Source organism: Ursus americanus, chromosome 16 (genome assembly GCF_024610735.1).
Source record: "Ursus americanus isolate L20-20 chromosome 16, mUrsAme1.1.p, whole genome shotgun sequence".
Lineage (NCBI taxonomy): Eukaryota > Metazoa > Chordata > Mammalia > Carnivora > Ursidae > Ursus > Ursus americanus.
In genome coordinates this window covers 1100969-1114269 of record NC_142142.1, presented here as the reverse complement: position 1 = coordinate 1114269, position 13301 = coordinate 1100969, and the positions used below count along the sequence as shown (strand labels likewise).

The following is a 13301-nucleotide window of genomic DNA, read 5'->3' as shown; positions in this document are numbered from 1 at the left end:
CTTTGTCTTCATCGAATTTGCATCTAGCTTGTCACAGCCAAGCTTTCTCAGGTTTACCACCCACAACCAACTCAAGATTTTCCTTTATTCCTTAGGTCAGATTCCAGGGAAGGAAAGTTTATGGACTTAGCTTGATTTTTCAGTTGAGCCACATAAGGCATAGGTTACTGGCCCCCCTTATGTATACCGTCTTTTCTGGTTCTCAGGGTCTGTGGCTGGCATGGCAGATTCTCCCAGAACGTGGGTTGGATGATTACCCCCAAACCTGCCTGGATATATAGGCAGTTTCCATGTGGATCAGATCTCATGCATATTTTCTGTACTTTTTTCTAGCTACGTGATCTTGGGCAGATAAACCTTGCTTTTCTAAGCCTGTTCTTTTCATCTCTCAAAGGAAGGTATTTGATCAGTGGTTATTGATCAGGGGCAAACATGAGATTGAGCTACAGAGCTTTTTTAAAAATAAACCATGACTGGGGCGCCTGGATGGCTCAGTCAGTTAAGCCTCCCACTCTTGGTTTTGGCTCAGGTCATGACCCTGAGGGTCATGGGGAGCCTGCTTCCCCTATCCTTTTCCCTCTGCCCCTCCCCCTGCTCACATTTTCCCTCTCTCTCTAAAATAAATAAATAAATCCTTTAAAAAAACACACACAAAAAAAACCCCACGACTAAGATCAGTTTCCAGAGATGTGATTAGTAGGTCTGAGACAGAACTCAGGATTTTTTCAAAAAATATTTTTAGTAGTTTTTTTTTTTCCAAAGAAGTATAATGAAAAAACCCAAAATGACCAATTATCTTACTATATAGATAGCTGCTGCATACTTTTTTTTTTTAAGATAATCGTGTTTACTTTTAGAAAATCCATTTGTTGTCTTATCTTCAATTTCTTTCATCAGTGTTTTATAGTTTTCAGGGTACAGAGCTTCACCTTCTTGGTTTATTCCTAGGTATTTTGTTCTTTTTGGTACAGTTGTAATGTACCTGTTTTCTTAATTTCTTTTTCTGCTATTTCATTTTTTTTTTTTAAAGATTTTATTTATTTATTCGACAGAGATAGAGACAGCCAACGAGAGAGGGAACACAAGCAGGGGGAGCGGGAGAGGAAGAAGCAGGCTCCCAGCAGAGGAGCCTGATGTGGGGCTCGATCCCATAACGCCGGGATCACGCCCTGAGCCGAAGGCAGACGCTTAACCGCTGTGCCACCCAGGCGCCCCTCTGCTATTTCATTATTAGTGTATAGAAACACAACCAATTTCTGTGTATTAATTTTAAATCCTGCTACTTTACCGAATTCATTTACTCTAACAGTTTTTTGGTGGAACCTTTAGGGTTTTCTATGTATAGTATCATGGCGTCTGCAAATAGTAACAGTTTAACTTCTTTCTTCCTAATGTGAAGAATTTCTTTGCTTGTCTGACTGCTGTGGCTGGATGACTTTCTTACATCATACACAAAAATAAATTCAAAATGGATTAAAGACCTAAATGCGAGACCTGAAACCATAAAACTCCTAGAGGAGAAAAAAGGCAGTAATTTCTCTGACATTGGCTATGGCAACATTTTTTGTAGACATGTCTCCTAAGGCAAAGGAAACAAAAACAAAAACTGTTTGGACTACATTAATATAAAAAGCTTTTGCGCAGCAAAGGAAACCATCAGTAAAACAAAAAAGCAACCTACTGAATGGGAGAAGATATTTGCAAATGATATATACAATAAGGGGTTAATATCCAAAATATATTAAAAAAAACTTACACAACACCAGAAAAACAAATAATTGGATTAAAATGGGCAGAGGACCTGAAAATGCTAATTCAAAACGATACACGTACTCCTGTGTTTATTGCAGCATTATATACAATAGCGAAGATATGGAAGCAGCCCAAGTGTCCATTGATAGAAGAATAGATAAATTATGGTGTATATAAAATGGAATATTTTGCAGCCTTAAAAACAATGAGATCTTGCCATTTGTGACAACTTGGATGGACGTAGAGGGTATGCCAAGTGAAATAAGTCAGAGAAAGACAAATACCACATGGTTTCACTTATACGTAGAATCTAAGGAACAAAATGATGGTGGCCAGAGGAGAAAGGGTGTGGGGGCATGGGCAGAGTGGGTGAGGGGAGGGGGAGATACAGGCTTCTAAGTATGGCATGGATACATTGAGGGAATGGAAGGCACAGCCCAGGAAGTATAGTCAATGCTATTGTAGTAGTGTTGCGTGGTGACAGGTGGTAGCTATCTGTGGTGAGGGTGGCATAACCTCTAGAGACATTGAACCACTATGCTGTATACCCAAAACTAATATAACATTGTGTGTCAACTGTACTCAAGTAAAAAAAATTAAAAAAAAAAACTTAACCTAATTGTACACTTAAAAAAAAAATCCAAATGTGGGGCGCCTGGGTGGCTCAGCCGTTAAGTGTCTGCCTTTGACTCAGGACCTGATCCCAGGGTCCTGGGATCGAGCCCCGCATCTGGCTCCCTGCTCTGCTGGGAGTCTGCTTCTTCCTCTCCCACTCTGCTTGCTTGTGTTCCCTCTCTCTCTGTCTCTCTCTCTGTCAAATGAATAAATAAAATCTTAAAAAAAAAATCCAAATGGTATAGAGAGCTAAAAATAAAAAGCGAAGGACCACTACCCCATCATAATCATTGCTAGATTATTTGTGGAGGGTTTTTGTTGGTTTGTTTTAAGTAGGCTCAGTGTGGGTCTTGTACTCAAGACCCTGAGATCAAGAGTCATGTGCTCTACCGACTGAGTCAGCCAGGTGCTCCTTAGTTTTTATTTATTTATTTATTTATTTATTTTTAAGATTTATTTATTTATTTGAGAGAGAGAGAGCAAGAGCAGGGGGAGGAGCAGAGGGAGAAGCAGACTCCCTGATGAGCAGGGAGTCTGATGTGGGGCTCAATCCCAGGACCCTGGGATCATGACCTGAGCTGAAGGCAGACACTTAACTGACTGAGCCACCCAGGCATCCCCTTTGTTTTTAAATCTTCCTTAGAGTTCTGATGTGTCCCATGTTCCCTAAAGGTCCCTCTGTTGCCACACTTCTTTGATTAATTCCTTTCTTGAAAGAGAACATACTTTTAAAAATTCTTCAGGTTGCTTGCATTTTATCCTTTCCCAAGAGTATAACTCATTTACATCCTAATATACAAGTTTACACCGTCAAGTAGCAGAAGCTCTGTCTGCCGCGTGCATCAGATCTTAACAGCAAATGGAATTTCAAGTACCGAGCTAGGCAGGAAAATCAAGTTTTCCTCAACCCTGCCGGCTCTCGGCTCTCACTCCGGCTGCAGACGCTCTGCCCCTCAGTTCCCGCCCAGCGACCGCATCCTGAAGCCTGGTGGGTGAATGGCGGGAGCTCTAGAGTGAATCTGCTTCAAATCCGACTTCCTAGCCTTTGACCTGGGGCACGTGATATTACTTCACTACCCTGAGCCTCATTTTTCTTGTTTGTAAATCACAGGAAATATTTAAGTCGTTGGATAGTCACGAAGGACCAACAAGACAGCACATGCAGAGCACCCACCACAATGCGTCGCGTAAACGCACCGGCTCCGCAAACGGTAGTGAACTTCTTCATTACCGAAGTCACTTTGCAGTTCAGTCTTAGGCTCAGCCCTTTATTTACCAGTGGGACTTGCACCCCTCAGAACCCTAGAATTTTTTTTTTTTTTAAGATTTTGTTTATTCATTTGACACAGAGAGAGAGAGCACAAGCAGGGGGAACGGCCGGCAGAGGGAGAAGCAGGCTCCCCGCCGAGCAGGGAGCCCCATTCGGGGCTCGATCCCAGGCCCCTGGGATCATGACCTGAGCTGAAGGCAGACACTTAACCAACTGAGCCACCCAGGCACCCCGGAACCCTAGAATGTTAAAACATTATCTTCTTGTATGGTGGTTTTCGAACTCTGGTTTTTCGGTGGGGGTGGTCCTAGGGTTTCTTTGACGTCCCTCAGGGGTGAGCAGAGCTCTGAGCCACCCACACCTGCCTGGGCCGGCAGAGGCAGGAATGCTTTTATCTGTTTTGCACAGTAGAATGCTGTGTAAGATTTCATCTGGCAAAGGAATTTAACTCCTTAAAAAAAGTTTAAAAAAGAAAAATATCACTGATTTAGTACTGTATGTTCTTTGTACAGACAAACAAGCCCTGCTGTCTTGCGCAAGGTCACACAGTGAGTTTATGGCACAGCTAAGGTTCTCTCTTAATTCCCAGAACATACATTAAGCAAAATAGTAATGAAGTCATTTTCTGTAGATGGTTTTAGAAGCTGATTAGTATTTCACTGGTATTAGCTTCTCTATTGCCCTTGAGACATTTCCCTTGCGATAATATATCAGGTTTTTCTTTTGACGAAGACTACGTATGTCCTATACTGAAATAACTGATACAACCCCGAAATAGCAGTTCTAGCTTTAGCCTATTCATTTAGCTTTTGAAATTTGGACTCTGTCCACCTTCACCCTTAAAATATCTGCAGAATCATCTATTGCTTTCTGTTCTGTGGTCATTGTCCTAGGCTAGTTTTCGCCACTTCTTCCCTGCATATTCGTGATTACACAGACTTTAGTCTCCTTGCTCTTTTGTCTTTCACCGGTTCACACCACTACCAGAGCTCTCTTCCTAAAACACAAGAGCCGACCTTGGTCAGTCCCTTACTTTAAAAATGCTGGGGTGCCTGGAAGAGCATGTGACTCTTGATCTGGGAGTTGTGAGTTCAGGGCCCACGTTGGGTGTAGGGATGACTTAAAGAAATACAGAAGCAAATGAACCAACTTAAAGAACAATGTTAACGCCTGCCTTTGCGTTCACTATCTAGCTATATCTTCAGAATGGCTTCCACAGCTCTTCCCGAACGTGGCCCTCAGCTTCCCTCTCTTTTTCATGTTACTCTGTCGTACAGAGGTAATACTCTCATGCTAAGCTTCCAGTTCTTCCAGGCACACTTCCATACTTTTGGTCAGACCCTTCCTTCTGTCTGGACTGCTCGCCTCACTCCTTGTTTCCAGCCTTCAAATTTCACTTTGAAACAAGTCTCCCTAACCTACAGCTCTGTCACCCCAGGGCCCGCAGAGTAGAAAATTGTTCTTCCATTTTTATGGTATCTTAATTTCTAAAATAGGTGGTCATCTTTAAAAAGCTTCTAAAATCAGGACAGTTGTTTGAAGTCTTGTGGTGTTGAGTCCCAGAAAAATGATGTACTGAATATAAGTACAGACGAACATCATATGCATTGTACTGTCTCCCACAGGTGACCCCAGGGACATACAGCCCTCTTTTTCATTGCTTTGAAATTGAAAATGCTATATATATATATATATATATATATATAGGCATGTCATGGAATACCTGCATACAATGGTGATGCTTCTTGGGTTGGTTTTTCTAGAATGGGAATAGATCTCTGAGCTCTAGCTATGCCCCCTCGTGGGTCTCCTTTTGACTTCTTCCACAGCTGCTGACTTCAGCTATGGGACAGAAATAACCTAACTGGCTCAACGTGATAGAATCTTTGTAACATGATAGTCTGAGTCTGGAATCCCACATTACAGTTTTATCTTTTTTATTCTGAAAACCGTAATTTCATCTACTTTATATCTGTATGAGTAACTTGAATCGTCCTTTTTGTTTCATGTAGATTGTCTTACAAGGACATGCGACAAGAGTAACAGCTAAATCCCAGCAGAGTGGAGAGAAGGCATTTCGATGTGAATACGATGGATGTGGAAAATTATATACAACAGCCCATCATCTTAAGGTATATTTAAAGGAAATGCTCTATCTAGTTACGACAATACCTAGAACATGAAATGCCAACACGATATATGTATAGTGTTCAGACGCCATTGTTTCCCCTCGTGACCAAGACAGAGACACACGTGCACACTGACACACGGGCCATGCAGAAGCCTGTGCAGAGTTTAGAAACTGTCGACTCTTTGAGAGCTTGGACTGTCTTTTCTTCATCTCTGTGTCGCTAACGTCTGGCAAACTACCTGGCACATGGTAGATACTCTGTGTATTTGAATATATTTTTGCCACGTGTGCGATTTATGTAATTTTAGGAGGGTTGTGTGTGTAATCATTCTGTTAACAGCGATTTGCTGAAATCTGGCAGAAGTTGCTGTTCACGTGCCCTGTCTTTCGAATATGTGGGCCGAGTAGTTCGACTGCAGCTACGCACAACCTCCCACGACTCAGTAGCTAACACTTTTTGAATAACTCAGTGTGTCGGGAGGTGGGCATTTAGCCCATTTAGAGTAGCAGCCCCATCACCTATCGGTGTGGAACCTTGACAGTTTACTTGGCGTCCGAGGGCCTCATCTTCCGTATGGTAAAAGCACCTCCCTCCCAGAGTGGTCGTGAGCAGTAAAGGAGCAGGTACGGTATCTGTGCAGTACCGAAAGAATGGCCTGGCACGTGGTAGGGATTCGGTGAATGTTGGCCGCTGTCGTGATTATTTAGTCATTGGCCACAGCAGCCCTCTGCGGTAGATACGGTTATGTCTCGGCTTTACCGAGAGGATTTGAGGCTTAGACAAAGCACGTGCCACGGCCATCCCACTCGTCCACGGTAAAGCCTTGCCTCAGGGCAAGGCCCCTCTCGCAGCAGCCTCCACACTCTTAGCCTTACGCCACGTAGTCTGTCCCTACGCTCCGCTCCTGGCTCTCACCGTGTATATGTTCCGTATGGACACCTTCAACCACTGTAGAAAAATGCAAACCTCCAATACTCCTGTTCTGTATTTAAAAAGAGTACTTCTGCACATACAGCATTTAGGTCTATATTGAGAACTGTTGGGCCGTAGTTTTTGAGAAAAGTTGTCTTTTGTTTTAAAAAAAAACCATACAAACAACAAACTGCAGTTCGCCCTTGAACAACACAGGTTTGAACTGGGCAGGTGGGCGCTTACATGTGAATTTTTTCAATAAATACAGTAGAGTACTGTAAATGTATTTTCTCTTACCATCTTAGTTTCTTTTCTGTAGCTTACTGTGTTGTAAGAATACAGTATGCAATACAGATAACATACGAAATAATGTGATAACCAGCTTTTGGCTATTAAGGCTCCTGCTTAATAGCAGGCTATTAGTAGTTTATGTGTTTTGGGGGGTCAAGAAGTTAGACGCTGGTTTTTGACTGCCGAGAGGCAGGGGTCAGCACCCCTACCCCCTCCCCATGTTGTTCAAAGGTCAACTGTAATTCAACAGAGGGAGAAAAATAGGTCTCTGTTGAGAGCGTCTACCTGAGGGATGCCTGAAGGAGATAGAGTCATGCCTGCATTTTAATGACAGGTCCATGAGCGGTCACACACGGGAGACCGGCCTTATCAGTGTGAGCATCTAGGCTGCGGGAAAGCATTTGCAACAGGTAAAAGCATGACTTTTCTTCGTTTCGTGGTTCCACTTAGGGGGCAAGCAGAGACTGGCCACGGGCAGGAACTGATCCCTTGCCTTTGAATTCGTGGATGCGCAGTGACCAGTCTCTCCCCTAACTTTCTCTTGTCCTGCTTGCTCTATTCTCTCTCTCTCTCTCTGTTTCCATTTTTCTCCTCAGGCCTATTTCTGCCTACTGTGTTTGGTGTTTCACTCCACACTCTGCTTTCTTTTAGCAGAAACGTAAAAGCCAAGCATTAGAAGCGGACACAGAATTTAACGTTAGGACAGACCTGAGGGAACCATGGGCAACTGGGACTTAACAGGGGTCGGGGCCAGAATTGGTACCAGGCCTCCTGACGTCCCCCCTGTTCCTCACTTAATGTCTGGATTCCACCTCAAGCTTTTGGGTTATGAGTTGTGAGCATCTAATAAGATTGGGGCACTTTATTTATTTATTTATTTTTTAAAGAGAGAGGGAGGGAGAGACTCTTTTTTTTTTTTAATAGGATTTTTTTTGGTAAGATTTTATTTATTTATTTATTTGACAGAGAGAGAGAGACAGCCAGCGAGAGAGGGAACACAAGCAGGGGGAGTGGGAGAGGGAGAAGCAGGCTCCCAGCAGAGGAGCCTGATGTGGGGCTCGATCCCATAACGCCGGGATCACGCCCTGAGCCGAAGGCAGATGCTTAACAACTGAGCCACTCAGACGTCCCAGATTGGGGCACTTTAAAAAAAGAAACACATACAATCTCTTCCAGACAGATGAAACTATGGAATTTCCACCATGACAGCCCTTAGCTGTCCTATTCTTGTCCATTGTTAAACTTGTTCTGTTGTGTTTGGCTAGTATTATACCATACCCTTGGTGTTTACTGTAGTTTTCAATTGTATAATCTCAATGGGCATGTTTAGAGGGGTCTCATGTAATTAAATTCCTTTTAATTTTTTCTTAAAGGTTATGGATTAAAAAGTCACGTCAGAACTCATACAGGAGAAAAGCCATATCGGTGTTCAGAAGATAATTGTACTAAGTCTTTTAAAACTTCAGGAGATCTACAGAAACATATCAGAACTCATACAGGTATTGGTGTGAACAAATATCATTTTTAGGCCAGGATTTGATTGATTGATTGATTGATTGATTGATTGATTGATTTAAAGCCAGGAATTTTTTTTTTAATTTTATTCATTTATTTGAGAGAGAGCACTGGTACCCATAAGCTGGGGGGAAGGGCAGAGGGAGAGGGTGAGGGACAAGCAGACTAAGCAGACTCCCCGCTGAGCACAGAGACCCATGTGGGGCTGGATCCCAGGACCCCGAGATCATGACCCGAACCGAAGACAGAAGCTTAACTGACTGAGCCACCCAAGAACCCTGAGGCCAGGAATTCTTAATCTGCAGGGAAGGGACTTGGAGAAGGAGTCTGGAAGTTTCAGAGTTAGCTTTACGGGTTTCTCTTAAACTTTTAAAATTCCATGCACCTTGCCATTTACTTCTTTCCAGGGTGAAAGCCCATAGTTTTGTTGGATTCTCAAAGGGGTCCATGTCCCAAACAAGATGAGCAATGGTCATAGATCACCAGCCCTCTCAGTTTGCAGGTATTATCTGAGCAACAGGCTTATTTACCTAGGATTGCACATCTACTTAGTAGCCCAGCGGAGACCAGAGCCTGAGGCCCCCAGTTCCTTCTCAGTCCAGCATTGCTTCTCCTGTGTTAAGCCGCTCCTAAAGAGAATGAACCCCTAACAGCCCCACAGAGAGAAAGGCGTGTCACTTCCCTGTGATCATCTCTCATCCCCTTTAAATTTCCTCCTCTCCTTTTCCTAAAGGGTACTTTGTTTTTACCTCCCCTCCCTTTCTTGTACTTAATTATATGTAGAATTGGAATACCAATTACAAAGGTAATTATTTGCTTTGGACGAGAGCTGGAAGAATTTTAGAAACTGTTGATAAGAGATGCTGTTATAAGCTACTAAGCTTATTTATAGCTTAATAATTTAGTTTGAAATCTTACTACAGCTGTTTTAAACATAGTATGATAACTTTGTCCCCAGATACTTGTAAGTATTCTGAAATAGTTTAACAAATTTCCATTGAGGACTTTTCCAGTCATTAAAAGTTAAGCTTATAATTCAGATATGATCGCAGGTAGCCTGTGCTTTACAGTGTTCAGGAACACAGCCGTAGATGTCTGCTATTTCATTCACGGACTCATTTTTATCCATTATTATCTGATGCAAGTGTTTCCAAATTCCTGCAGATTCTATTTGGATTTGCTATATAATGCCAACTTGTTGTATAAAAGTGACGTAAAAAAATAAGAAAGTTACATAAAAAAAATCTAGTTCCATTAATATTTGGTCAAAACATTGGAATTGTGATTCGTTCGATAATACTCATTTAGCAAACCACATATTCATGCATCAGTTTTTAAGTTGATTATTTTCATTGATAAAATGTTGGATTGAGGAAGGGGGCTTCGGCGGTGTCTGTTACAAACACGAGTGATTTCAGTGCAGAAACAAAGCAAGGTGCTACAGGGTCAGAGAAGTAGTATATACAACACCATGGGAATTGCTGGAATGCTGGATTCCTTATCACAGCATGTCAGAGCTGGGAAAATGGTAAGGTCACCTAGGTCCAGAGAGAAGGGACTTACGCAAGACAAACTATTTTCCCTAGATTAACATATTGGGAAAAACCTTTCTCTAAAGAAAGGGTCAGAGGTTCCTGCTCCTTTTTAAATGATTTCATACTTGATGCAGAAATCTTTTGGAATGGTTTTTACCAGCAGGTAAATCATAATTTCACTCAGCCAAAAGAAAAATAACAAACTTTTATATATATAGGTAAATATCTATTTATTTACACACATAGAGATTTTTTTTAACCACAAAAGTTGTTTGCTTAATTTGAGCTCATTCTAAAAAAAGGGCACATGGGAATCAAAACCAAAGACTGCTTCCTGCCTAACAGTTTAAAGGCCCTTTGGGTTCTGAGGTTGTATAAGCAAGTATGAAGCAAAGGAGTATAATTGGCAGAATAGACTTTTTTTCATAAGCATAGATTATGAGCATGGTAATTATATTCAGCAAATATATGTGATATGTATTATGTGCTAGACACTAGATATTTTTTCTAAGATTTTATTTGTTAGACAGAGAGAGGGACCACAAGCAGGGGGAGCAGCAGGCAGAGGGAGAATGTGGGACTCGATCCCAGAACCCTGGGATCATGACCTGAGCCAAAGGCAGACACTTAATCAACTGAGCCACCCAGGCGTCCCTAGACACTAGATTTTTAAAAAAACAAAAAAATTTTCAAGGTATTATAGAATAAATTAAGCTAGGAGGTAAGCTTTTGGGGGAGTCTAGTGTCGTTCAGATATAATTATTTTTTTCCAGTTTTATCAATTTTTAATTTTTTATTTTTTATTCAAATATAATTCTTTTTAAAAATTTTTTAAAAATTTAAAAAAGATTTTATGTATTTATTTGTCAGAGGAAGAGAGAGTGAGAGAGAGAGAGCAAGAGCACATGCACAAGCAGGGGGAGCGGCAGAGGGAGAAGCTCCGTGCTGAGCAGGGAGCCTGATGTGGGACTCGATTCCAGGACCCTGGGATTATGACCTGAGCCAAAGGCAGATGCTTCACCGGCTGATCCAACCAGGCGTCCCTATAATTCTTATTCTTGACTCTATTTTTCTTTTGTATTTCTTTATGATATTTTTTCTCTGCTTCTCTTAGCTTATTTTTAATATGCCCATCTGGACGACTCCATCTTGGAAAGTCATGCAATCATGACTTTGGTGTAGAAATTTAAATTTGGAGTAGAAGATGCAATTTGGAGTAGAAGATGCCTTTTTTGCAGGAAAAAAACCAAAAAACCAAACCCAAAACCCTGACAGGGAAGCCCCATATGGGAAGGCTAGAGTCTTGAACATGATCCTAGGCAGAATTGAAGGGTAAGACATTTCAATTTTGGGGGCGCCTGGGTGGCTCAGTCAGTTAAGCATCTGCCTTCAGCTGAGGTCATGATCCCAGGGTCCTGGGAGCAAGTCCCACATCAGGCTCCCTGCTCAACCGGGAGCCTGCTTCTCCCTCTCCTCTCCCCCTGCTCATGCTCTCTCTCTCTCTCTCTCAAATAAATAAATAAAATCTTCAGAAAGAATACATTTCAATTTTCTATGTATTTTTGCACCATTGAATTTATTTCTTTTTGTATTTTTAGGAGAAAGGCCCTTTAAATGTCCCTTCGAAGGCTGCGGTCGGTCTTTTACAACATCAAATATCAGAAAAGTGCATATCAGGACACATACAGGAGAAAGACCGTATTACTGCACAGAACCAGGATGTGGGAGGGCATTTGCCAGCGCAACCAATTATAAAAATCACGTGAGGATACACACAGGTAATTGCCTCTGATTTCTTTGTCATCTTTCTTCCATAAACCATTTTCCCGTCATTCCCTTCCTCCTTCTACCACTTGGCATGGTGAAGGGGGATTAAGCAACTTAAAAAAGCCTTCACATTAGCATTTACACATTCACTTATTCAACAGTTACTGAACATCTGTTGTGTGTTCCCCTGCCAGGCATCAGAGATACAGAGACAGATACGGCATTGTCAAGGCCGCTGAACTGGGGAGAGATGGTTAGACCTCTAACTGCTGCGGAGCGCAGAGTATCTCCCATTCCTTGAACAAGATGTTGTGGGAGTAGAGAGGGGAGCCGCCCTCTCTGTGGGAAGGGAGAAGCATTCAGGGAAGGCTTTCCAGGGGAAACTGACTTTTAGACTGAGTCCTAAAGTTTGCTAGGAAGAAGGCCGGGGACGGGTTATTCCTGACAAGGGAAATGTTACGGTTAAAGGCACAAAGGTATGAAAAGCACGATTTATTTGGAGAATACGGCAGGCACAGGGCACATGCAGAAGACTAGTATGAAGTGAGGTTGGAGGGGTAGGCAGGGGACTTGTGTAGGCGCTGTCATGGTAAGGGTGTTTCTTAAACTGGGCTTTGTGGTGTTTGTGGGGCAGAGTGGGAGGGGTGGTCTGTGGCTATAGTCTTTTTTAAAAAACAGCTTTATTAAGATATAATTCATATACTATATAATTCATCTGTTTAATATTTTGGATTCATTGTGTGCCAACTATACTTCAGTAAAAATGAATAAATTCATTAATTAAAATATATGATTCACTGTTATTTAGTATATTCACAGGGTTGTACAACCATCAGCACGATCCAATTTTAGAGCAATTTCGTTCCACCTAAAAGAAACTCGTATTTATTAGCAGTCTCCTCCCACCCCCACCCCCCAGCCAAAGCAGTCATCATTCTGGCCTTATGGATTTGCCCATTCTGGACATTTCATACACATGGAATCTTGTAACATAGGCTGTTTTTCATCTGGCTTCTTTCACTTAGCATAGTGTTTTGAGGCTCAAGCCATGTCATGGCATGTATCAGTAGTTCTTTCCTTTTAATTACTGAATATATTCCAGTATATACGTGTATCACGTGTCATTTATCCATTCACCAGCGGCTTTCACTGTAGCTGTTATGAATGCTCTGAGCATTCATGTACAAGTTTTTGTGTAGAATTATGTTTCATTTTTCTTGAGGGGTATACTTAAGAGTAGAATTGCCGATTCATATGGTAACTCTGTGTTTAACATTTTGAGGAACTTCCAAACTGTTTTTTCATAGTGGCTGCACCATTTTACAGTCTCTCCAGCAATGTATGAGGGTTCCAATTCTCCACAACACAGCTAACAATTATTATCTTTTTGAGTATAGCCATCCTAGCAGGTGTGAAATGGTATCCATCTCATTGTGCTTTTGATCTGCATTTTCCTGCACCCTAAAGATGTTGAGCATCTTTTTCTGTGCTTATTAGCCATACGTAGGTCTT

At 41.9% G+C, this 13301-nt stretch overlaps 1 protein-coding gene across 2 annotated transcripts in view; it reads left to right on the top strand.

Moving 5' to 3' along the window:
• ZNF143 (zinc finger protein 143) overlaps window positions 1–13301 on the top strand; it is a 56667-nt gene that overhangs the window by 26388 nt on the left and 16978 nt on the right. For both annotated transcript variants that reach the window (XM_045788842.2, XM_045788841.2), the window contains exons 8-11: window positions 5650–5769; window positions 7307–7382; window positions 8346–8471; window positions 11621–11800. In XM_045788842.2, coding sequence (XP_045644798.1) covers window positions 5650–5769; window positions 7307–7382; window positions 8346–8471; window positions 11621–11800 — 502 coding nt within the window. The remainder of the gene's footprint in view (window positions 1–5649; window positions 5770–7306; window positions 7383–8345; window positions 8472–11620; window positions 11801–13301) is intronic.